The 26,684-nt window shown below is 37.9% G+C and overlaps 1 protein-coding gene across 2 annotated transcripts in view; it reads right to left on the bottom strand.

Moving 5' to 3' along the window:
- The window catches only part of ENTPD7 (ectonucleoside triphosphate diphosphohydrolase 7), a 78,838-nt gene that overhangs the window by 44,550 nt on the left and 7,604 nt on the right, over positions 1 to 26,684 (bottom strand). For both annotated transcript variants that reach the window (XM_053692540.1, XM_053692539.1), the window contains exon 4: positions 2,899 to 3,104. In XM_053692540.1, coding sequence (XP_053548515.1) covers positions 2,899 to 3,104 — 206 coding nt within the window. The remainder of the gene's footprint in view (positions 1 to 2,898; positions 3,105 to 26,684) is intronic.

Genomic DNA, 26,684 nt, shown 5'->3' on the forward strand with positions numbered 1-26,684 from the left:
TATGTACCTCTGTAAAATGATATACAGTAACCTATACTATGTACCTCTGTAAAATGATATACAGTAACCTATACTATGTACCTCTGTAAAATGATATACAGTAACCTATACTATGTACCTCTGTAAGATGATATACAGTAACCTATACTATGTACCTCTGTAAAATGATATACAGTAACCTATACTATGTACCTCTGTAAAATGATATACAGTAACCTATACTATGTACCTCTGTAAGATGATATACAGTAACCTATACTATGTACCTCTGTAAGATGATATACAGTAACCTATACTATGTACCTCTGTAAGATGATATACAGTAACCTATACTATGTACCTCTGTAAAATGATATACAGTAACCTATACTATGTACCTCTGTAAAGTTACACACAGTAACTCTAATCTATACTACTTTTCTCTGTAAAGATACATATGGTAACCTATTCCACATTCCCTTGTAAAGTTAATGAGGTAAACTATACTATGTCCCTCTGACAAGTTATTGAGGTGATCTGTACTATGTTCCTTTATAAAGTTAATGAGGTAACTTATATTATATTCCTCTATAAACCTGATGAGGTAACCTATACTATCTGTAAAATAAATAAGGTAACCTATACAATCTGTAAAGTCAATGAGGTAAACTATACTATGTTCCTCGGTCAAGTTATTGATGTGTTCTATACTATGTTCCTTTATAAAGTTAATGAGGTAACCTATACTGTCTGTAAAGTTAATGAGGTAACTTATACTATGTTCCTCTGTAAACTTAAAAGGGACAGTAAACACCAGAATTGTTGTTGTTTAAAAAGGTAGAGAATCCCTTTATTACCCATTCTCCAATATTGCATAACCAACACAGTTATAATAATATACTTTTTACCTCTGTGATTACCTTGTATCTATGGCTCTGCAAAATGCTCCCTTATTTCAGTTCTTTTGACAGACTTGCATTTTTAGCCAATCAGTGCTTGCTCTTAGGAGCTTCACGTGCCTGAGCTCAATGTTATCTATATGAAACACATGAACTAATGCCCTCTAGTGGTGAAAAACTGTTAAAATGCATTAAGATTAGAGGTGGCCTTCAAGGTATAAGGAATTAGCATATATACCTCCTAGATTTAGCTTTCAACTAAGAATACCAAGAGAACAAAGCAAAATTGGTAATAAAAGTAAATTGGAAAGTTGTTTAAAATTACATGCCCTGTTTAAATCATGAAAGTTTTTTTTTCTTGACTGTCCCTTTAACAGAAGAAAGTAGTATTGGTTACCTCATTATTTTATAGAGGAACATAGAATAGATTACCTTGTACCTTAACAGAAGAAAGTAGTATAGGTTACCTCATTATTTTATAGAGGAACATAGAATAGATTACCTTGTACCTTAACAGAAGGAAGTAGTATTGGTTACCTCAATGTTTTATAGAGGAACATAGAATAGATTACCTTGTACCTTAACAGAAGAAAGTAGTATAGGTTACCTCATTATTTTATAGAGGAACATAGAATAGATTACCTTGCACCTTAACAGAAGAAAGTAGTATAGGTTACCTCATTATTTTATAGAGGAACATAGAATAGATTACCTTGTACCTTAACAGAAGAAAGTAGTATAGGTTACCTCATTATTTTATAGAGGAACATAGAATAGATTACCTTGTACCTTAACAGAAGGAAGTAGTATTGGTTACCTCAATGTTTTATAGAGGAACATAGAATAGATTACCTTGTACCTTAACAGAAGGAAGTAGTATTGGTTACCTCAATGTTTTATAGAGGAACATAGAATAGATTACCTTGTACCTTAACAGAAGAAAGTAGTATAGGTTACCTCATTATTTTATAGAGGAACATAGAATAGATTACCTTGCACCTTAAAGGGACACTCAACTTAAATTAAATTTTCATGATTCAGATACAGCATGTAATTTTAAACAACTTTCCAATTTACTTCCATTAAAAAAAATATGCACAGTCTTTTATATTTACAATCTTGCAGTCACCAGATTCTACTGAGCATGTGCAAGAATTCACAGACTATACGTATATGCATTTGTGATTGGCTGATTGCCATCACATGGTACAAGGGGAGTGGAAATACATAACTTTGATATTTGTTATAAAAAAAATCTACTACTCATTTGAAGTTCAGACTAAGTGCTATTGCATTGTCTTGTTATCTTGCATTTGTTGATTATGCAAATCTAATATGTTGACTGGTCCTTTAAAGGGATAGTATACTGTAAAATAGTTTTTCCCTTAATGTGTTTACAATTGCTTTTTTTACCAACTGCAGAGTAAAAATGTATGAAAATTAGCTTTTTAAGGCTTATTTGTGTATATTAAAGCTCTGATTTTGTGTGTTGAAGCCACAACCTAATAAAATGGGTTGAGCTTGTAGGTATAATCAGATCTCATTACTGTATCACATTGTGTACATATACCTGCTTCTTTATCTTATATCTGTCCTTAAAACAATCACCAGTACTTTGAGAGAACAATGGAAAATCAACATTTTATTACCTTATCTCTGCTATATCCCACTGGGAGTGTAATTTCTTCTGCTGACTGTGTTTACAAAGCTTATCTATAGCTGGTACGCGCGGCCACAAACTTTCAGAATAGGTGGGGATACCACATGCAAAATCAACAATTTCAAATGCCAATATAAGGGCAAAGGAGCTACTTGTAAACAATTTAATACACTCCAGCAGGTAAAGTGGATCATTGGGAACAAATTAAACGGGAGAAAATTTTTGAGTAAACTGTCCCTTTAAGGTACAAGGTAATCTATTCTATGTTCCTCTATAAAATAATGAGGTAACCAATACTACTCCATCCCCCAGTTATGCTGCATATTCTGCAGTAGGAATATTCCAAACAAAAAAACGTACCTGGTCTGATCTTCTTAACTACAGGTTTGCTGCTGCGGTCTCTCATCTGCTTAATATCAAGAAGGTCATGAGGATCTCCATTGTGTGGGGGCCAAAAGTATACAAACACCCGGGAGCCACTGCTGCCGCAGTCAACAACAATGCCGTAGTTTAGTTTTGGGTCCTTTATATCTGTAGCTTCTAAATCCTCTATCTGATCCAATTGCCTGTTAAAGGGAAAATACAGATATAACCTTACTTCGTGCTGACATTTATGGAACCTGAAAAGGAGATCTAGAGGGGCAGTTATTCCTTAGGAATGGAAGATAAGGGATTACTTACGCTTACATATTACAAAGTAGTAATTACAAAAATGAAAACAATGCAATAAATGTCACATTCAGTTCTAAATTTAAAAAAATAATAATTTGACTGTTTAGGCAGATTAAAAGAGCAATAAATACAGTAGAATTGTATGATTGACAGAAACATAATAAAAAGACAATGCCCTTACTTTGAATTTCAAGAGTAGCATTTTTTTTTCTGGCAAATTTCAAAGTTTATTCCATTTTGCACTCCCTCCTATCATGTGACAGCTATGAGCCAATCACAATATGCATATATGTATCATCTGTGAAATCTTGCACATACTAAGTAGGAGCTGGTGCCTCAGAAAATGTGCACATAAAAAGATTGTGCACATTTTGATAATGTAAGTACATTGAATTTTTTTTTAAATTGGATTATCTATCTGAAGCATGAAAGTTTAATTTTGACCTTAGTGTTCCTTTAAAGGCACATTCAAGTAACTTTTTATGAAAAAAATAGAGCAGATGTTTTAAACAACACAATGTATGTGTCTTATCAAACTTGCTTTATTCTCTTGGTATCCTTTGTTTAAGGAGCAGCAATGCACAACTGGGAGCTAGCTGAGCACATTTGGTGAGCCAATGACAAGAGGCATATATGGGCAGACACCAATCAGCAGATAGCTCCTAGTAGTGCTTTACTGCTCCTTAGCACTACCTAGGTTTTAAATCACATGCTCCATCTAAATCACGAAAGAAACATTTTGGGTTTCATGTCCCTTTAACAATTTTTTTGAATAGTGAAGTAATTACTAAGTAATGTGGTAAATAAGACTTTAAGAAGCTTTTAGTATGAAGATAATACAATTTTAATTAATGAAAATTTGAAGAAATGTTTAATATTTTTGTGTGCAAGCCAGGGGCGCTGATGAGTTTATGGAACGAAGGGGCAGTGGCCAGAAAATGTTTGGGAACCGCTACTTTATACTTAGCTTTGACTACCTAAAAGCTTCTCTACAGCAGCTATATAACTGTTTAGGACTTGCTACAGGAAAGAGGTCAGTGGCAGCAATGAGGGCAGTAATAGGGTACTGTCATTATTACCCCAAAAAATTGTTTTGCGAAAGCGATATTTATGCTTCACTGGTATTACAAGTTTGCATTGCTGGGAAGCATTGTGCTCATGAGAGAGTGCTTCCATAGGCTCTAATGGGAGCCTCGTTCTCATGCCAGAGACACGGCTGAGACACGGCTAAGACACGGCTGAGACACGGCTAAGACACGGCTGAGACACGGCTGAGACACGGCTGAGACACGGCTGAGACACGGCTGAGACACGGCTGAGACACGGCTAAGACACGGCTGAGACACGGCTAAGACACGGCTGAGAAACTAGCACAGCGAAGGGGGTAGGTCGCGCAGCAATAGCAGAATATTATTAATATATATGCATATGCTTATATACATACTGTATGTATATATATATATATATACACACATTAACACAAATATATAAGCATATATACACACAGAGATAGATATAGATTATATATATACACAGAGATATATATATATATATATATATATATACACACACACATAGATACACATATATATATATATATATATATATATATATATATATATATATATATATATATATATATATATATATACACACACACACACATAGATATATATATATATATATATATATATATATATATATATATATATATACACACACACACACATAGATATATATATATATATATATATATATATATATATATATATATATATATATATATATAAAAATCAGGAGACAGCACTCACTGGTCTTGACAATACTGGATTTCGACTGAATAAATCCAGTATTGTCAAGACCAGTGAGTGCTGTCTCCTGATTTCCATATTCTAGCACCCTGGCATTTGGAACTAAAGTGTTAGTGAGAGTGCACCTGCCAATACCTGCTGTATATATGTGTATATAGATATACATACACATACACACACACACACACAGTTCCCATGGACTGCAATGTAAAGGCACTTTTCAGTGCTGTTTTTTTTTTTTTTTCTAACACCCTACAGTTGCCAACTTTAGCCCACAAAAACTGCTAAGTGCAGTTACTTTATTTAAATTTAAAAAAAAATCTACTCTTTATTTTTAGTAAAGTATATTACACTAGATTTCGGGGGCATTTGGTGGACATTTATAAAATTAACCATAGATCTGATCTTTGGTTAATTTTATAAGCGCTAATTGCTACCGCGAGCTTGCGGTACAATAACCAGCTACCTTTGCAAGAGTGTGATAAATTAGCGCTCCACTTGTAATCTAGGCCTGAATCGGATGTTGCGATCAGATTCATTGTTTACCTAGAATCGAGCCAAGAACATTGTGACTTGAAAGATTTAGCATTTTCAAAACAAAAAAGTCATTTCAATAATAAACTGAGGTAGAAAAACAAAATATTTTATTGCTTATTAGCCCACTTTATATTTTAAATTCAAATTTGAATATAGGACCGGCTTCGGACTGCGCATGTTATTGATGTCTATCATCTAAATTCTCTCCACCCACATTTTTTTCATCTGCTACTCCGTGACATGCAGAGCGGTCCTGCCCCCTCCACACATCACTAAAGAAGGGAAAAACAAAGAGGGCGGAAAGAAAGTAACGTATGACAGATTGAAATAATTTAAAAATAAATCAATATTTACAAACTATTAATAATACGATTTAAGTTACAATAACTATTGTAAACTATATACTTAGATTCATATTGTTGATCTTCACTTTCATTTTACTACAAATCGAATCTAATGGGGGTGCGTGACTCAGTCCGGCTGTCGTGAGAAATATGAAACAAAAATAAGCTATATTTTTTCAGGGGAGGGGGCTTCAGAGGTCAGCAGACTTCCTAGTGTCCAGGGCAGCACAAAAATGAAATACATCCCTGGTGGTACTAGGCCTACTTTATGGCAGGTAGTTAGTATAGGTAAAGTATATCTACCTAATGAGACATTATTTGGGTTTATTAAATGACTCATGGCACAAATATTGAAAGTTGAAAAAGGTGTGCTGATCTTAAAGGGGAAGTCAAAATTAAAATTCTTATTCAGAAAGATCATAACTGTCCAATTTACCTCTGATACTATATTTACTTTCTTATCTTTCTTATTATCTGTTATTTGTAGAGTGCCAGCAGATTTCTTGGAATCCTTTAGTTGAAGAGCAGACCAAAGTAAGGTCAGGAGCCTGCCCGTGTCCTGAGCACTCTATGGCAGCAGAGTTTTTAACATTGTTATGCATTGTTGTGCCTCGGAGGACAGCACTGTTTACAACATTATTTGTATTAATGTTATACATTGTTGTAAACACTGCTACTTTATAGAGCTGAAGACCATGTAGCTAACACCTACAAAGGGGTTAACACATAGTTAAAGGGACAGTCAACACCAGAATTATTGTCTAAAAATATAGATAATCCCTTTATTACCGATTCCCCAGTTTTGCATAACCAACACTGTTATATTAATATACTATTTACCTCTGTGATTACCTTGTATCTAAGCCTCTGCAAACTGCCCACTTTTGGCAGACTTGCATCTTAGCCAGTCAGTGTTGACTCATATATAACTCCTAGGTAACTTCATGTGCGTGAGCTCAATGTTATCTATATGACACACATGAACTAACGCCCCCTAGTTGTGAAAAATTGTCAAAATGCATTCACATAAGAGGCGGCCTTCAAGGTCTTAGAAATTAGCATATGAGAATACCTAGGTTTAGCTTTCAACTAAGAATACCAAGAGAACAAAGCAAAATTGGTGATAAACGTAAATTGGACATGCCCTATCTGAATCATGAAAGATTTTGGACTTGACTGTCCCTTTAATGTCAGCATCAGAGGAACAATATACTACTGGGAGCTAGCTGAACACATCTAGTGAGCCAATGATAAGAGACGCTCCCTGTAGTGCAATGATGCTTCTGAGCTGCTCCTCCTTTCCTCTTTTTACTCACCACCTTATCACCCTCCCTTTTCATATCCAATACACCCAACCTCTTTCTCCTGTGCGCTTAATTTCTTTATCACCCCATTTGCTTAAAAATTAAGGTATTATACTCAAAACTGAAACACAAAAGTTTAGATAGAAGCATTTTTGCAATATGCTTGTACTAGCAAAATGGTTCTAGTGTAGACTATCACTGTATAAGAGCTTTCTCTGCAACAGAGGATGGAGCATACTGAAATATGCTCTGTGAGCTGGCTGCTCTGAGAGGTGGCAGTGGCTTGTACCCTGCGGCCTATGACAGCACACTTAGATCCAGCACATACAATCTTACTGTCTGTCACCATTATGTCATCTGAATGAAATAAATACACTTGAGCTAAACAAACTACAGTATTATGATGCAACACGTCAGAAAATACGCAAATTAATTTCTTCTATCAGCTTGCTGACATTTCTTTTCTAAAACATCTGAGTTTGCAATGCCCTTGTATGTTTAAAGCTTTTATATCTAAGTGTATTTACATATCCCCTTGTGTTACACAGTAAATAGATTAATAACCTGTAGATTGTAAAATCTTCCTCTTCTATTGGTTTGTTTTGCTTATTTCATGAAGCTGTGCCTTTGTGTACTCCATACTCGTGTACCCAATACTATACAACCTAGCGGAACGTAACAAATGACAATAAAAAAACAATAGTAGTAACAGTAATAAGGAAAAACTGACACATCCAAACAAATTCTCTGGAGATTCTCATATGTGTCCCCAAAGAGATTTAAATGAACACTCAATGCAGTAGAACAGCATAATTAACACATGCATAATAAAAAGACAATGATTTAACACTAACTCTGAATTTCAAATAAGCAGTAGATATTTTTTTCTGACAACTTTATTTTTTTTCCCCATTTCCAGCCCCCTGTATCATGTGACAGACTTCAGCCAATCACAGACTAGTATACGTATACCCTGTGAGCTTGTGCACATGCTCAGTAGGACCTTGTTCCCAAGAAAGTGCGAATAAAGAACCGTGCAAAATTTGATAATGGAAGTAAATGAGAAAGTGTCTTAAAACGTCATGCTCTTTCTGAATCATAAAAGTTTGTTTTGACTTGAGTGTCCCTTTAAGTAGAGTAAAAACAGAATTTATGCTTACCTGATAAATTACTTTCTCCAACGGTGTGTCCGGTCCACGGCGTCATCCATAACTTGTGGGAACCAATACCAAAGCTTTAGGACAAGGATGAAGGGAGGGAGCCAATCAGGTTACCTAAACAGAAGGCACCACGGCTTGCAAAACCTCTCTCCCAAAAATAGCCTCCGAAGAAGCAAAAGTATCAAATTTGTAGAATTTGGCAAAAGTGTGCAGAGAAGACCAAGTCGCTGCCTTACATATCTGATCAACAGAAGCCTCGTTCTTGAAGGCCCATGAGGAAGCCACAGCCCTAGTAGAGTGAGCTGTGACTTGTTCAGGAGGCTGCCGTCCGGCAGTCTCGTAAGCCAATCGGATGATGCTTTTCAGCCAAAAGGAAAGAGGTAGCAGTAGCTTTTTGACCTCTCCTCTTGCCAGAATAAACGACAAACAGTGAAGACGTTTGTCTGAAATCCTTTGTTGCTTCTAAATAGAACTTTAAAGCACGGACTACATCTAAATTGTGTAACAAACGTTCCTTCTTTGAAACTGGATTCGGGCACAAAGAAGGAACAACTATTTCCTGGTTAATATTTTTGTTGGAAACAACTTTTGGAAGGAAACCAGGCTTAGTACGCAAAACAACCTTATCTGAATGGAACACCAGATAGGGTGGATTACACTGCAGAGCAGATAATTCAGAAACTCTTCTAGCAGAAGAAATAGCAACCAAAAACAGAACTTTCCAAGATAACAACTTGATATCTATGGAATGCAAGGGTTCAAACGGAACCCCTTGAAGAACTGAAAGAACTAAAAATTTAGACTCCAAGGAGGAGTCAAAGGTCTGTAAACAGGCTTGATCCTGACCAAAGCCTGTACAAAAGCTTGAACATCTGGCGCAGCTGCCAGTCGTTTGTGTAACAAGACAGATAGAGCAGAAATCTGTCCTTTTAGAGAACTCGCTGACAATCCCTTATCCAAACCTTCAATCTTAACCAAATTTTCACCACAGTGTCTTAAAGCATTCAAAGCATTGCACCCCAAATTTCAGGCTGTTAACCCTTAAAATGTGGAAACCGGAGCCTTTTACAGTTTTAACCCCCTTACAGTCCCAGCCCCAGCCTTTGCTGCGACTTCACCAAACCCAGGGGAGTATACGATACCAAATGAAGCCTTCTAGGAACCTTTTCAACTAATTCCAGACCCACACACATGCAGCTGCATGTACTGCTCTCAAAAGTAAATGCGCAGTAATGGCGCGAAAATGAGGCTCTGCCTACTACAGAGGAAGGCCCTTCCTGACTGGGAAGGTGTCTAAACCAGTGCCTGACGTAAAAAAACGGATGACGCCGTGGACCGGACACACCAATGTTGGAGAAAGAGGGTACAGTAAGAAAGACTTCTTCAACTCAGACTTGTTACTCAATGGGGAAGGGCTTGGTCACTTTGGAATAAATTGTGTCCAAACAACAAATAAAGATTTAAGTCTCAGATAAGATCAAACTTTAAGAATAAGCCAAATAGTGAACATCAGACTGCCTATAAATGGTCACCCCATTTAACTTTTTTTTTACCATTAATCTAGAAGCAAACAGTACATTTTATAATGAATTGAATAGCATTAAAACAAGCACTCCATTACCAATATATATAACATGCCATTTGTTGTATAGATTTTATAATGGTTATAATGCACATTACTAACAGCTATGAGAATGTAAAATACTCCACAGAGGACACTAACAGAGAGGAGATTATATTCTGCTTACATCTTCAGTGTGTCTGGCTCACCGTCAATGCTCATCTGTTATATTTAATGATTCTACTGAAAACAGAACCACTACAGCATTTGGGATTTGCTTAGTGTGCAGAAATTAAAATAGAGTCACTGAACAACTAAGAAAATTCAGAGAAAACAGACTGCATTTGTTATTAGTATAAACATAACACAATTAGGGTCCCACAGCACAATGTGATTATTGTAACCCAGGCATCAAGTTTCCTATCAGTAACAATTCTGACTCTCTCTAGGGTGTTGGGCAAAGAGCAATAACCAATCGTAAACCAATTGCACAACCATTCAGTGGTGACTTAACTGGAATTTACTTTCTCTGTGTCTCGCTCAAGAGTAAAACCACAATCAAGTTATGTTGTAGGAACTTGTTTCTGCAAGCAGAATTCAGACCACAGAGCAGGTAAGAGAGAAATACTTCATGACTGAGTGGTCTTTGTCTAATTGAATTAAACGAGAACCCATCTGGTGTTCAAACATGTTGTCAGTTCTCTTCCAAATGTTACTAAATCTGAGACTTAGCTGTCATCTTGTTACTTAGCTTGCACTCAGTGATAAACCATTGTGGGGCTGGTGTTCTTTGTTATTGCCTGTGCCAGTAACTCTTTATTTTGAGGTTATTATCACTGGCAAAGTAAAGATTGGGGAACAAATTCTTTAAATAAAAAAAAAATTATATATATATATTCTTACCTGATAAATTCCTTTCTTTCTTGGTAGTGAGTCCACAATACCTTACTCTTGGAAATTGCATCACCTCGCCACAAGGAGGCGGCAAACAAACCCTAAACAAGGACTTTAAGTATCCCTCCTACTTCCCCCTCCCTCCCAGTAGTATGTATAGCTAAGGATAGGATGAAAAGTAACAAAGACAGTAGGGTTAAGAGGTGCAAACAAGGACTGCTGCCACTAGAAAACATTTTGGGGCGAGTTCGTGGACTTTCACTACCAAGAAAGAATGGAATTAATCAGGTAAGAATAACTTTTGTTTTCTTTCTAAAAAGTAGTAGTGAGAGTCCACGAGACCTTACTCTTGGGAACCAATACTCAAGCTGTGGAGTCCAAGAAAATTTGGGTGGGATAATATAAAAGGCAAGCCCCAATTTACTAGAAACCACCGCCTGAAGGACCTTCTGGCCAAATGCTGCCTCCCCTGAAGTTTAAAACATTGAAATGATAAAACTTGGTAAAGGTATGCAAAGATGACCAAGTTGCAGCCTTGCATATTTGTTCCACAGAAGCCTCATTCTAGAAGGCCCAGGGAGTAGAGACAGAGCGAGTGAAATTAACAGTAATTCTGGTAGGAGGTTGTTGTCAAGCTCCTCAACCAATTGCCAAAGGCACTGCAGTAGCCTTTTGGCCCTTACGTTTACCAGAAAACAGGACAAACAGACTGGAAGACTGACAAAACAGCCTTATCCTAATGAAACACCAAATAAGGTGGATTAGAATAAAGAGCTGACCATTTAGAGACTCTGCGAACTGAGGAAAAAGCTAGCAAGAACACCACCGTCCAAGATAACATCTTGATATCCAACGAATGCATCAGTTCAAATAGAGGATGCTGTAAAACTTTGAGAACCAAATTAAAGTGAATGCAAATTTAGATGTTAAAGTGCCCGGTTTTAAAAAATCCGATTGAAAACAGGGGCACTTTAATTCATCAATATTTACATTTCACTCGTGTTGTGAAAATACTTAACTTTTAATCTTGACAGCCGCTCCAGCGATTCCCCCGGTCGTCACAAGCCTCTTCATAAGTCAGAAATGACAGATCGGTCATCCTCCAATCACAGCTTCCTCCCACGGGGGAATCAGTGTCTGATTCAACGTTGTGATTGGAGGAAGCTGGATTCTTCATTTTAGACCTGGGAAGAGGCTTTGCGACGGGTGGGGGAAGCGATGCAGCAGCTGTCAAGATTAAAAGGTATTTTCACAACACGAGTGAAATTTAAATTTTGATGAATTAATTAAAGTACACCTGTTTTTAATCGGATTTTTTAAAAACGGGCACTTTATCATCTAAATTTACATTCACTTTAAGACTCCAAGGAGGAGCAATAGCTTTAATTACTTGTCTAATTCTGACAAGAGCTTGCACAAAGGATTGAATATCTGGCAGACAAGCCAATTTCCGGTGGAACAGAATAAAAAAATATGGCTCTTAGTAGAACTTGCAGATCCAGGCCCTCCTGAAGAAACTGCCAAATCCGTGGGATTCTAACAGAATGCCAGGAGTAACCCCGATCGGAATACCAAGACAAATAAACCTTCCCACCTTATGATAAATAGGTCTGGTGGTAGGCTTACAAGCCTGAATCAAAGTATTAATTACAGAGTTTGAGAAACTTGGCTGCAAAATAATCAACCGTTCAATCTCCAAGCTGAGAGAGACTGCAGATTTTGATAAAAAAATGGTCCTTAAGCTAGAAGATCCGGTCTCTGAGGAAGGTACCACGGAGGATTGCTAGACATCTGCAATAAGTTGGCATACCAGGTTCTACTGTGCCATGCCAAAGCTATGAGAATTATGTGAGTAAGAGAATAATCAGAGAAAACAAATAAATCTAGCTAATACTACCAAGGAATCACTAAAGCATCTGTCAACTCCGACTGAGGATTCCTTTATCTCCACTCGTACCTTGCAATCTTGTGATTCAGAATAGATGCCATTAGAACTATGTCCGGAGAACCCCATCAGGCTACCAACTGATTGAAAATCTCCTGGTTGAAAGACCATTTCCCTGAGTGCAAGTGTTTGAGATGGAACATTGATTTTCCTCTGCCCAGTTCAGGATGCAAGACACTTCCTGCATTGCTAGTGGACTGCATGTGCCTCCTTCATTTATGTACGCTACCGTTGTTATGTTGTTGGATTGAAACCGGAAAAAACAGAATTGTGCGAAGCAAAGGCCATGCCAGTAAGGCATTGAAAATTACTCCAAGTTCCAAACAACTGATTGGCAAAGTCACTTCCTGGGATGATCAAAGACCTCTGAGAACCCCATAACACTCCCAAACATGACAGGTTGGCGTCTGTGGTAATTATTACCCACATTGGATGGTGGAACCCTATGCACCAAGATACCGGACCTGGAGACGTCCCCCAAGAAAGTGCTTGTCATGTGGGGGGGGGGGGAGTCTAAGTTAACCAATTGAGACAGATCGGAGTGCAAATGAAATGGCATCTGAGGCTGCCACTCTGAGGCTGCCACCATGAGGCCCATGACCTACATGCTCTGGGCAACTGAAGGAAATGGTAGCAACTGGAGGTTCCAACAGGCAGATTGAAGCTTGAGCCTGTGTTGATCTTTAAAGGAAAAGTTTTATAGCCACAAGTCTATGATTACTCCCAAAAAACACACTCTCGTTTGAGGTATGACAGAGCTCTTGGTGACATTGACCCTCCAACCATGACTGAAAAGTAACCAAAGTAACCTCTCGGTGTTCAGGCTTAAAGATGATGCCTGAACCAAGATATCTGGGAGCAGTAGCAAAACCAAATGGCAGAGAAGTGAATTGGTAAGGCCTGTTTAGAAAGGCACGTTGTAGGAACCGATAATGATGATGAACTGGGATGTGAAGATATGTATCCTCCAGGCCTACAGTTGTCATGAACTGACCCTGAAGCACCTAGGGAAGAATTGACCTGATAGTTTCCGTCTTGAAATAAACTTGTTCAGAATCTTGAGATCCAAAATGGGTCTTAATGTTCCCTCATGTTTTGTAATAATGAACATGTTTAAATAAAACCCTTTTCCCTGTTCTGCTAATGGTACAGGGACAATGACCCCCATGTCCTCCAAATCCTTTACGCATAGATGAAAAGCCTTCTCTTTTCTGGTCTTTTAGAAATGTGAGTCAGAATGAACCTACCCCATGGAGGCAGAGATTTAAATCCGATCCTGTACCCCTGAGCAACAATCTCCAGCACCCAAGGGTCCTGAATGGACTGAGCTCATGCCTCCTGAAAAAGGCTTAGTCTGCCCCCACCGGAGAAGAATCCGGATCAGAGGCCGCACCTTCATGCAGACTTGGAATCAGTGGCAGACATTTCAGGCTGCTTGGATGTGTTCCCAACTGGATTTGGTCTCCAGGTAGTTTGGATGGTTTGTTCTTCTGTGAAGATGAGGATCTCTAATTCTTGTTCTGGTGAAAGGAAAAAAAACGTCAACCAGGTTTACCCTTGGGCCTGGATTTCTTGTCCTGAGGTAAGAAAGCTCCCTTGCCTTCTGTCGCTGTAGAAATGATTGAATGCAAGCCAGGACCAAAAAAGATTCTTACCCTTAAAAGCAAAAGAAAGCAGACGAGATTTGGTTACCATGACAGCAGACCATGAATTGAGCCAAAGAGCCTATCAGGACAAGACAGCCAGGGTTGTGTTTTTGGCATTAATGCGAATTATCTAAATAATCACGTCACAAATAAAAGAGTTTGGTGTTTTCAAATACAGAATACAATCTTAAATTTCCTCTAAGGAGGATTCTAAAGAGAACAGATCAGATAGAGAATCACACCAGAATGCTGCAGCACCTGCAGTTGCAGCAATACTTACAGCAGATTGAAAAAGCAAGCCTTCTTAAAAAAAAGCCTTCCTAAGGTCCTTGAAAGACGTACCTTCTTCCAGAGGGATGGTAGTCCTCTAAGCAAAGGTAGAGATAGCACTGTCCACCTTTGGAATAGTACCCCATAGTTTCATATTGGACTCAGGTAAAGGGAAGAGCTTCTTAAACTTAGGTGAAGGAGTGAACGGGAAAACCAATTTTTCCCATTCCTTAGAATTGATATCAGAGACCAATGATGGAACCGTAAAGGTCTCAGGAACCCTAGACTTGGGTCTAAAAATTATGCCCACCTTGTGTACCGTTTTTTTCACAATCATATTCGAACCTTGAGCTCCTAAAGTTCTTAGTACTGCCTTAAAGGGATAGTAAACACCAAAAATGTTATTGTTTAAAAATCCCTTTTTTTTTTATACTAATCTCCAGTTTTGCATAACCAACCACGTTATAGAAATATACTTTTTACCTCTGTAATTACCTTGTAACTAAGCTTCTGCAGACTGCCTCCTTATCTCAGATATTTTGACAGACTTGCATTTCAGGCAATTAGTGCTGACTCTTACATAACTCCACGTGCGTGAGCACGTTATTTAATATGAAACACATGAACTAACACTCTCTAGCAGTGAAAACTGTAAAATGCATTCAGATAAGAGGCAGCCTTTAAGGCCTTAGAAATTAGCATATGAGCCTACCTAGGTTTAGCTTTCAAACTAAGAATACCAAGAGAACAAAGCAAATTTGATGATTAAATTAGATAAGTTGTTTAAAATGAAATGCCCTATCTGAATCATGAAAGTTTAATTTGGACTTTACTATCTCTTTAAGTGAGGAACACAGATATCTTAAACTGGAAAGAAAGATCCTCAGATTCCTTATCTAAACCTACAGAAGTCATCTAATGATAATTTATCCTCTGAATCAGAAGATGAATTGTCCAAATCAGGATCCTGAGATTGTCTGACAATCCAAGGGCCAGCAGGAGTGATATCCTTGGAAAAATAGCTTATTTGCGGGCGGCATTGCAGCAATCACCTCAGTAACAGCAGATTGTAGCAGAGTTTTAAATACTGGGTCAAATTCAGTCACCCTACCCTAAGTAGTATACATGGGTAGATGTCCCCCAGTAGCTATAGAGCTGGAACTCTGGGAATGATTCTGCAAAACAGACGCAAGGGAAGAGCTGCAAAGCTGGGCAGGAGGGCATACCATGACCAACTTGCATAACAAACATTTATCAGACGGAATAACAATATCTTAAGGACTACCCTCAGATGAAAGTAAATCAGTAGCTGTAGGCACCTCTTGCTCCATGATGGATAGCTAAAGTGAGAGACAGCACCATGATCAGGTTTCAGTAAAAAAGGTGGTTTAATTATCCTTAATAGACCCCCTTTTTAAATAAATATGTGTAAAAAGAAATAGTATTGCAATCCCAATAAGCTATATATTAAAGTAGTAGCAATGCACCAATGCTAAACTACCACGCAATTAGCCCAAAAATGACTGATAATATGTGCAGTAATGCTGTAGCACCCCCCCTTACTGCTTCAATATAGTGTCTCACAACCTCCTGATGTCCCTTAGAAGAATCGCTAGAGTGGTGCCATGACTTCCTGCTCCCACCGCTGAGTGAAGGGAAAGAGGCAGGGTGAGCTAAGCGCTCTCCTGTGGCGGGAAAGTAATTAACGCCCTCCCTGCCACAGGAAAGTCCAGCGCACAATGCTCCTAAATGACTCACCGCCGCTTCCTCAGTGCACAGGAATGTCTGACATGTGACCGAAGCGCTGAGGTACCGGAGCTGAAAGTGGAATTAAAGGGCCATGCCCCAAATAATTATAACTGTATAATAATAATAATTCACCAAGCACACCCCTTCATAGCCCGAGTGACCAAGAGCAGACCTTTAAAACCTTAAGACAAGGACCTGAAATAGTGAATTCACCCTGTGCACAATCCTACAACTGTGCACAAGCTGCTGAATTCTTCCTACCCTTGGGATCCTGCTCACCCAGGACATAATATGTGGCTAGAATAGGTATTTACTAACGACATCTGCCCTGAACCAGTTAAGCACAGTCTTCTTCTCTTGTCTGTCCCTGAAAGACAGATTTAATGCATTGGGGATAAGTTCTGTTCTGTAACAGACAGTGTAGGTCTTAAAGGGACATTGTACACTAAATTTTTCTTTACAATGTTAAATGTTTTGTAGATGATCCCTTTATATAGCCCATACAGGGTTTTTTGTTTTGTTTTGTAAAAATTTAATTATACTTATTTTTAAATAAGATTGTGCTGATTTTCAGCCTCTTAACCGAGTCCCAAAGTTTTACAAGTAGACTGTTGTCTACCAAATTTAGCTTGCTCCTGTTTGTGTAAAGGGTCTTTTCATATGCATGGAGGGGGGGTGTCTGCTTTTTTTTTTTGCTTTCCAGTCCATTTCAGTGGGTGTCCCAGCCTAACCTTTTCAACTGTGCTAAACTGGGAGCTGCTAATTAAGTTTTTAAAAGGTTTTATAATGGATTTTTAGATCAGTATCTGTAAATATTATTCTTTATAGTAGTGTCTATTACATGCAGTTATATGAAAATTGGTGTATACTGGTCCTTTAACTTGGAGAAGTACATACACCTGGCCAGAACAGGGGAATGCTTGGGAGCTTCCCAGCAACACCCTTGGCCTGCTTATGGGCAAGACTTTATGGAAGTGCTTTAATTTCCCCCGCTGTACACATTTGAACCCTCTCTTCCAGGAACTGCCCATTGAGGGAAAACAAGAGAATAAATATTCTCAAATTAAACTACAAATTGCAGAACACCTCTATCCATGCCCTCTCCTTGACGAGACAAACATCTAATGGAAGGGAATAGAAAGTAGGAGGGTTACGTAAAGATCTGGTGTAGGGTGTCTTTAGCTCCTCCTGGTGGCCAGGTGATGTAATTCCCAAGAGTAAGGTCTTGTGGACTCTCACTACCATTAGAAAGTGTGAGGGTGAGGGAGGTGTCTGGAACTCAGTAGGATTAAGCATCGGTAGGATAAGCATACCCAAGCATCACAGCAGAGGTCTTTGGTCTCAGCGGTAGGATAAGCATACCCAAGCATCACAGCAGAGGTCTTTGGTCTCAGCGGTAGGATAAGCATACCCAAGCATCACAGCAGAGGTCTTTGGTCTCAGCGGTAGGATAAGCATACCCAAGTATCACAGCAGAGGTCTTTGGTCTCAGCAGTAGGATAAGCATACACAAGTATGGACCTTCAGATAAGGAGCAGGAACAAAGTAATAAGGATCTTCTGAGGCAATAACTCAGTACAGAATGATGTACTGAGCAGCCTTTTATAGGAACTCCCACACCTGTGCCTACCAGGTGGGAGTCCTAACAATCAGAGGCTGTGCTTTTAAATCTAGGCAGCGTGCAGCCTTGCGCGATTAGAGAGCTGCAGCTATTGATCGGACTGGTCACGCCGTCTCTACACATGGGGCGCCGAAACGTAGCACCAGGGGCCCGCATTCGCCGCGGCAAGGGGCCAGGGTAAGGACCATGACAGAAGGAAATGGAAACTTGGGAAATATGTGGTTATAAAAAAAAAAATGGAAGGAGAAGAGAGCATGAGCAGAGCTACAATAAAGAACAGCAACAGGGACATTATTACAATGCTCATACCTGGTAAACATCTAGGCAGAAAGAATATAAACAGTACATAGATCTAATAGTTTTCTTCCAATAAGAAGTCTTAATGAATGATGCTCAGATTACTCTAATGTGATACATTTATGTTGTAATGCCCCAGAGTTCTCCACAGAAAATGTTGCCAGCCGAGTAGCATTGTCAAGTAGTTGAGTCAGGGGTAGTGTAATACTTCACAATATTATAAAATTTTCTGTTATTTATAAATGTTACTTAAAGTGAAGGTAAACTTTGATGAATGAAAGCCCGTTTTTTTTAAAAATACTATTAAAAACAGGGGCACTTTCATTCATCAAAGTTTACAAAGCAGCCGTACCTCTCTTCTTTTGCACAGTCAGAGCAGCTTCCCCACCCGGAGATCCTCTCTTCACACGTCATCAATGACTAATCCAGCTTCCTCCAATCACGGCTTTCCCCCCAGGGTAGTCATTGCCTGAGGCCATGCCGTGATTGGAGGAAACTGGATTAGTCATTGATGACATGTGAAGAGAGGATCTCCGGGTGGGGGAAGCTGCTCTGGCTGTGAAAAAAACAAAGGTAAGTTTTTATTCAAAACGGCTGCTTTCTAAACTTTGATGAATTAATTGATTAATAGTATTTTTTTTTTTAAAAAACGTGCTTTCATTCATCAAAGTTTACCTTCACTTTAAGCTATCCAAAGAACACATGAATGGCAGAATGCAACATAAATTGCTTTAATGATGCATTGAAATAATGTAATTTTTCACTTAATATTGGCTTAAAATATAGCCTGAAGATCAGTAAAATCAGCTGAGTGATGTTCCCATTAAACAGGGCCTGGGGACAACTACAATAAAACAAAACCTGTTGACAGGTAAGTGCTTACAAGTCAGCTATAATATACTGCATGCTGGATCCTCTTACTGCAAATAATCTCTCTCATAAACAACCTCCAGAGAGGTACCCAATTACTCTATACGCTTCACTCATTTATATAGCCTATCTGGGAGTATTTTTGTACCAAAGTATTGTTTATCTTATTTTTAAATAACATTGTGCTGATTTTCAGACTCCTAACCAAGCCCCAAAGTGTTAGATGTATACTGATGTCTACAGATTCAAGCTTGCTCCTGTTTGTCGAATAGGTATTTTCATATTAAATGAGGGGGGGGCCTGATCATCTTGTTTTCCCAGCCCCTTTCACTGGGTGTCCCAGCCTAACCTCATCATCAGTGCTAAACAGGGAGCTTCTAAGGAAGTTTTTAAAAGGTTTTATACTGGATTTTAACATTAGTATCTGTGCATATTCTTCTTTATAGTAGTGTCTATTACATGCAGTTATATGAAAATTGGTGTATACTGTCCCTTTAATATCCACATCAGAATTGTCAACATTGTCTTGTTAAAAGGACAACATTATTCAGAAAGAACATGCGATTGTAAACAACTTTCCAATTTACTTAAATTATACATTTTTGCTCAGTCTTTTTATAGGCACACATTATTAGTTACCTATTGAGCATGTGCAAGAGTTCTCAGTTTATACGTATACGAGTTTGTAATTGGCTGATGACTGTCACATGGTATTGTAGGCAGGGAAACGAAAACTGAAATTTCGCCGAACAAAAAATCTACTGATAATTTGAATGTCAAAAGTACATGCTGTAAAATAAAAATTTCTATCATGCATATAATATGAGAGCAATAACATAACTTTTTGATATTGAAGCTAACAGGAAGTGTGCAAGCTAAAAAAAAAGGTTTAAAAAAATAAATAAAAAATAAAAGTAATTTTTATGTGCAGCAAAGAAAAAAAATGACCTTTCATTAGCTGATAACAGAATTCCCCACTGTCTTATTTATGGATAACGACATACCTGTTGTTTTTACATTAAAGGGACACTCAGGTCAAAATAACCTTTTATGATTCAAATAGAGCATGCAGTTTTAAGACACTTTCCAATTTACTTCCATTATCAAATTTTGCACAGTCTTTTTATATTCACACTTTCTGGGGAACAAGATCCTACTGAGCATGTGCACAAACTCACAGGGTATACATATACTAGTCTGTGATTGGCTGATGTCTGTCACATGATACAGTTGGCCGGAATATAGGAGAAAAAAAAAAATTAATGTCGGAAACAAAATCCGCTGCTTATTTGAAATTCAGAGTATGTGTTATTGCATTGTCTTTTCATTATGTACTTGTTAACCCTTTAACGACGCATGTCATACAGGGTACGTCGCACACAACCTGGTCTTTAAAGGCCAGCGACGTACCCTGTACAACATCAGGGTTTAAAGCGGCTGGAAGTGATCCCGATCGCTTCCAGCCGCTTTCAAGGTTTGCTGTGATGCCTCGACATTGAGGCATCACTGCAATACCTTTTTTCCAAAACCGATGCAGAGAGAGCCACTCTGTGGCCCTCTCTGCACCGGTAGCGATGGGCCCGATCGTTGGTGGGTGGGAGCAGCTCCAGGGGAGGCGGGTGGGCGGCCCATCGCTACCCGGCATCTGGTTCCTGAATGTGCAATGTGCACGCCGGGAGCGTGCGGGGGCCTGCAGGGAGCACGCAATCGCACAACAGCCACTGCCACCAATGCATTAATGAATGGGAGAGAGGGAGAGGGGGAAATAATTGTCAAAAGGATCTGGGAGGGGGAGAGGGAGGAGGGTATTAGGGGGGGCATCTACACTACAGAAAATTTTTTAATTACATACAAAAAAATAAAAATAAACATTTTTGGAGGCAAATTGGGTACTGGCAGACAGCTGCCAGTACCCAAGATGGCAGCAAATAGGATGTGGGCAAGAGTTATAGAGCTGTTCGGGGGGGGGTCCATCACAGCTAAACAGATATTTAAAAAAAAAAAAAAAGCCTTTTATTTTAGTACTGGCACAATTGTGGGGTGGGGGAGGGAAGAGAGATGTTTGGGAGGGATCAGGGGGTGGGATCTCTCAGGTGGGAGGCTGATCTCTACACTAAAGCTAAAATTAACCCTGCAAGCTCCCTACAAGCTATCTAATTAACCCCTGCACTGCTGGGCATAATACATGTGTGATGCGCAGCAGCATTTAGCAGCCTTCTATTTACCAAAAAGCAACACAAAAGCCATACATGTCTGCTATTTCTGAACAAAGGGGATCCCAGAGAAGCATTTACAACCATTTATGCCATAATTGCACAAGTTGTTTGTAAATAATTTCAATGAGAAACCTAAAATTAACATTAAACCTAAAATTAACATTTTTTTATATTTGATCGCATTTGGCGGTGAAATGGTGGCATGAAATATACCAAGATGGGCCTAGATCAATACTTGGGGTTGTCTACTACACTACACTACACTAAAGCTAAAATTAACCCTAGAAGCTCCCTACATGCTACCTAATTAACCCCTTCACTGCTGGGCATAATACATGTGTGGTGCGCAGTGGCATTTAGCGGCCTTCTAATTACCAAAAAGCAATGCCAAAGCCATATATGTCTGCTATTTATGAACAAAGGGGATCCCAGAGAAGCGTTTACAACCATTTATGCCATAATTGCACAAGTTGTTTGCAAATAATTTCAGTGAGAAACATGAAGTTTGTGAAAAAAATTATGAAAAAGTGAATTTTTTCTTTATTTGATCTCATTTGGCAGTGAAATGGTGGCATGAAATATACCAAAATGGGCCTAGATCATTACTTTGGGATGTCTTCTAAAAAAAAAATATATACATGTCAAGGGATATTCAGGGATTCCTGAAAGATATCAGTGTTACAATGTAACTAGCGCTAATTTTGAAAAAAAGTGGTTTGGAAATAGCAAAGTGCTACTTGTACTTATTGCCCTATAACTTGCAAAAAAAAAGCAAAGAACATGTAAATATTGGGTATTTCTAAACTCAGGACAAAATTTAGAAACTATTTAGCATGGGTGTTTTTGGTGGTTGTAGATGTGTAACAGATTTTGGTGGTCAAAGTTAGAAAAAGTGTGTTTTTTCCCATTTTTTCCTCATATTTTATAAAAAAAAAATATAGTAAATTATAAGACATGATGAAAATAATGGTATCTTTAGAAAGTCCATTTAATGGCGAGAAAAATGGTATATAATATGTGTGGGTACAGTAAATGAGTTAGAGGAAAATTACAGCTAAACACAAACACAGCAGAAATGTAAAAATAGCCTTGGTCCTTAAGGGAAAGAAATTGAAAAATGGCCTTGTCCTTAAGGGGTTAATTATGCAATTCTACTGCAGCGAGTGGTCCTAGCATTAATTGCAGGGCTTTAAATCTAATATTATATAAAAACACATAGAATATATATTAAATTATAATATATTAAATTTCTAATGACACTTTTGAGAATGGCATGGAACCTAAATAATTTACTTCCCAATGACTTACATTGTATAACTGGATTCATTTTACACCATATTTTATTTTACAACTATTCCTTCAGGAACAGAAGCCCAGCATAAACTGAGAGCTACCTCTATGCATGTGTATATATACAGGGCTTGTAATTTCCACTAGTCCCAGATGAGTAAGATATTGCAGCAGACAAGTAAAAATGTTTTACCTTTTTCCTATCTTTAACATTGAGTGGACTAGTAACCTTTTCCCTCTCAGTTAGTAGCTTTTAACCCCTAAATAGTAAACTATAGTGATATTTTTTATACATACTAAGGTCACGGGTTAAAAGGTTACTAGTCCACTGTTATAACCCATTTAGGCAATATGCTTTCATTATTTATTTTGTGAATGTTCCCTGCAATGTCATTTCTGAATGCAACCAGATTCACAATATAATGGAAACAAATATATTCAAACTCTCATCCTTTCTAATCAGTGCACTTCTTGCAGGCGAGTATACAAAATCTCCATACTGAAAAACGTGGATATATTGTTTATCAATACTGAAACAATGTCTAGTGAGTTGAAAACTTTGCTAAGACCTTTTTAAAATGCCAACACCATGAAATCTTTGTATTAATGTTTTCAATATTTTCTTTTTTTGCACACAGCGATGAAAGAAATATAATGAGTTACTGTGGATAATTACCAAATGGCTCTAATCATATGTTTTAGGTTTTGCTTAGATCTAATGAGCCCTTCCTAAAACCTGCAGCTGCTGAACTCTGATTCACTGCAGCACGTCTCAGAGCTGGTATCTGGGATTGGATACATGTCTGACCTTGAAGGCAGCTGCATGCCTCACAAGTGGGCAGTGTGAACCTTAACACCTGGCATCCCGGAATCCCCCACAAGCTCATTAAAGTACAGGCTGATGTGCAGGGGAGGAATCCAGTCTTCTGAAAAGAGACTATAGAAGCTATTTCATATTATGTAACAGTACTGATCTGGCACTGTCACACAATCTCATTCATATCAGTGGGGATTTGCTTGCAGCAGCTGTGCCGATTTACACTCTATACTGTTCAACAGCTATATCAGTTATGAAATATAACCCCCTTCAATACTTTGGATTTTAGAGCTGTATACATTGGCACCAATTGCATTTCCGTATAGCCAGATACAATTTTGCAGAAAGGAATATCAGTTTATACAGACACCAGTGTTCTTCACAGAAAATATGTTCAGCCTGCTGGCATTATGAAGTAGTCAGGAGGGGGCAGTGTGATACTTGTGACATTTCCTGTTATTTATAAAATTCTACTTAAAGGGACAGTATACACTCATTTTTATATAACTGCATGTAATAGACACTACTATAAAGAATAAGATGCACAGATACCGATATAAAAATCCAGTATAAAACTGTTTAAAAACTTACTTAGAAGCTGTCAGTTTGGCTCTGTTGAAAAGGCAGCTGGAAAGTCCACTGCAAGTGGCAAATAAGACACTCCCCCCCTCCCCCTTCTTTTGCATATGAAAAGACCCTTTACACAAACAGGAGCAAGCTGGAGAAGGTAGCTGACGGTATTCACATAAAACTTTGGGGCTTGGTTAGGAGTCTGAAAATCAGAGCAATGTTCTTTAAAAATAAGCAAAACTATACATTTATTTAAAAAAAAACTTTATGGGCTATATAAATAGATCATCTACAAAACATTTATGCAAAGAAAAAAATGAGTGCATAATGTCCCTTTAAAGGGACACAAGTCAAAATTAAAATGATTCAGATACAGCATGCAATTTTAAACAACTTTCCAATTTACTTCCATTAACAAAAAGTGCACAGTCTTTTTATATTTACATGTTTTTGGTCACCAGCTCCCACTGAGCATGTGCAAGAATCCACAAAATATACCTATACGCATTTGTGATTGGCTGATGACTGTCACATGATACAGGTGTTGAAATAGACATTTATTTTTCTGACAAATTTTAAAATTATATCTACTACTCATTTGAAGTTCAGGTCTTGTTATCATGCAAATCTACTGTATTTACTGGTCCTTTAAGCAATCCAAAACACAAACAAAAATGTTTAGCCGGGTTGTCAGTAAAATCAGCCTAGTGCTGTGCCCATTACAAAATCCTGGGGAGAACACAGACACTGTAAATGTGAAATGAGTATTCCTTTCTGCAAAATTACAGCTGCTTATGTGAAAATAAAATATATCACAACATAATAATTGTATTTCAAAAGAATCACAAAACCTAGAACTGCTTTGCAGCTAAAATGATGTTGCTCGTTATACCTTGTAACTATCGTTTTCTATTAAAGGGACATTCCAGTCAAAATATAAATGCACATAGATTTATTGCATCTTTGAATAGAAACATTATTTGCAATATACATGTAATGGCAAAAATGCTTCTATTAAGAGTTATCACTGTTTTAGTGTTAACATTTTTCTCTGCACGTGCATGTGAAGCATAGCTATATATTTTCACTGCACCCATATTTTAAATAATGCAGCTGCTCAGATCATCAGCGGGGCTTGTAATCATGTCAGCAATTAACACATTGAGTCATTACCAGATGGTACAAGCACCTTAGGCTCTCTGAACAAGTGTTGTGTTTAAAATGCTGGTGCACGGTGCATACTTAAATACACTTTTGAAACAGCTATAGCTTTTATTAGAAGCCTTTTTGCCAATGCATTTATATTACAAAATCGCTTCTGTTTAATACCTAAATGCACCCATGTGGTTTCCAATTTTGGCTGGAATGTCCCTTTAACTAATTTCATTATTGAAGTGACAGTAAAATCACAATTAACCCTTTCATGTTTAAGACAGAGCATATAATTTACTTATATTATCAAAGTGGCTTGGTTCTCCTGGTATCCTTCTTTGAAGAATAAACCTAGCTAGTTTTATAGGACCTCGGGAGCGTGCACATGTCTTAAGCACTCTATGGCAGCTCATATTAGCCTACACAGAGTGGTAAAGACACATGTACGCTCCTGAGCTCCTGTGAGTCTGACTTGGTTTACTCTTTACTCTTTCAAAGGATTCCAACAAAACAAAGCAAATCTGAAAATAGTAAACTGGAAAAATGTTTTATATTGTATGCTCTGTCTTATCCATGAAAAGTAAATTTTTACTTTACTGTCCCTTTAAAGGGACCTTAAAGTCATTTTCTCATTTATGAATTGACAGATTTATACAATTACAAAACGATTACATACAACATACATGTTTAAAACCCATTTAAGACTGTAATTTTGTCGATAACATATGTACTGTTTTCCAGGTCGGGGATACACCCATTGAAAAGCCTCTAATTTCCCCTGCTGTGGCCAATTAGAGACAGATAAATAAGCTCATAAACATATCAACCAATCACTGTACAGAACATAGAAATGTCAGGGTTTTGCATTCCACAGAATGCACTCCAGCCTCTGCAGGGAGTGGGAAAATTTAAAGTGACAGTAAAGTCAAAATTCATGATAGAACATGCCATCTTAAACAACTTTGCAATGTATTTCTATTATCTAATTTGCTTTGTTCTATTGGTATTCTTTGTTGATAAGCATACCTAGGTAAGCTCAAGAGCAGCAATGCACTACATTGACCTGGCTGCTGATTGGTAGCTGTACATTTATGTCTCTTCTCACTGACCCACTTGTGTTCAGCTAGCTCCCAGTAGTGCATTGCTACTTCAACAAAAGATACCAAGAGAATGAAGAAAATCTGATAACAAGTAAATTGTTAAGTTGTTTAAAGGGCCATTGCGGGCTAAATTTACGTGCACATAGAAGAATTACATCTTTGAACAGAAACATATTTACAATACACATGTATTGTAAAAAAAATGCTTCTAGTAAAAGTTATCACCGTTTTCTTTCTCTGCACGTGCATGTGAAAAATAGCTAGAGATATTCTCAGTGCACTAGCTTTGTAAATATTGCAGCTGCTCAGAGCACCAGTGG

Source organism: Bombina bombina, chromosome 9 (assembly GCF_027579735.1).
Source record: "Bombina bombina isolate aBomBom1 chromosome 9, aBomBom1.pri, whole genome shotgun sequence".
Lineage (NCBI taxonomy): Eukaryota > Metazoa > Chordata > Amphibia > Anura > Bombinatoridae > Bombina > Bombina bombina.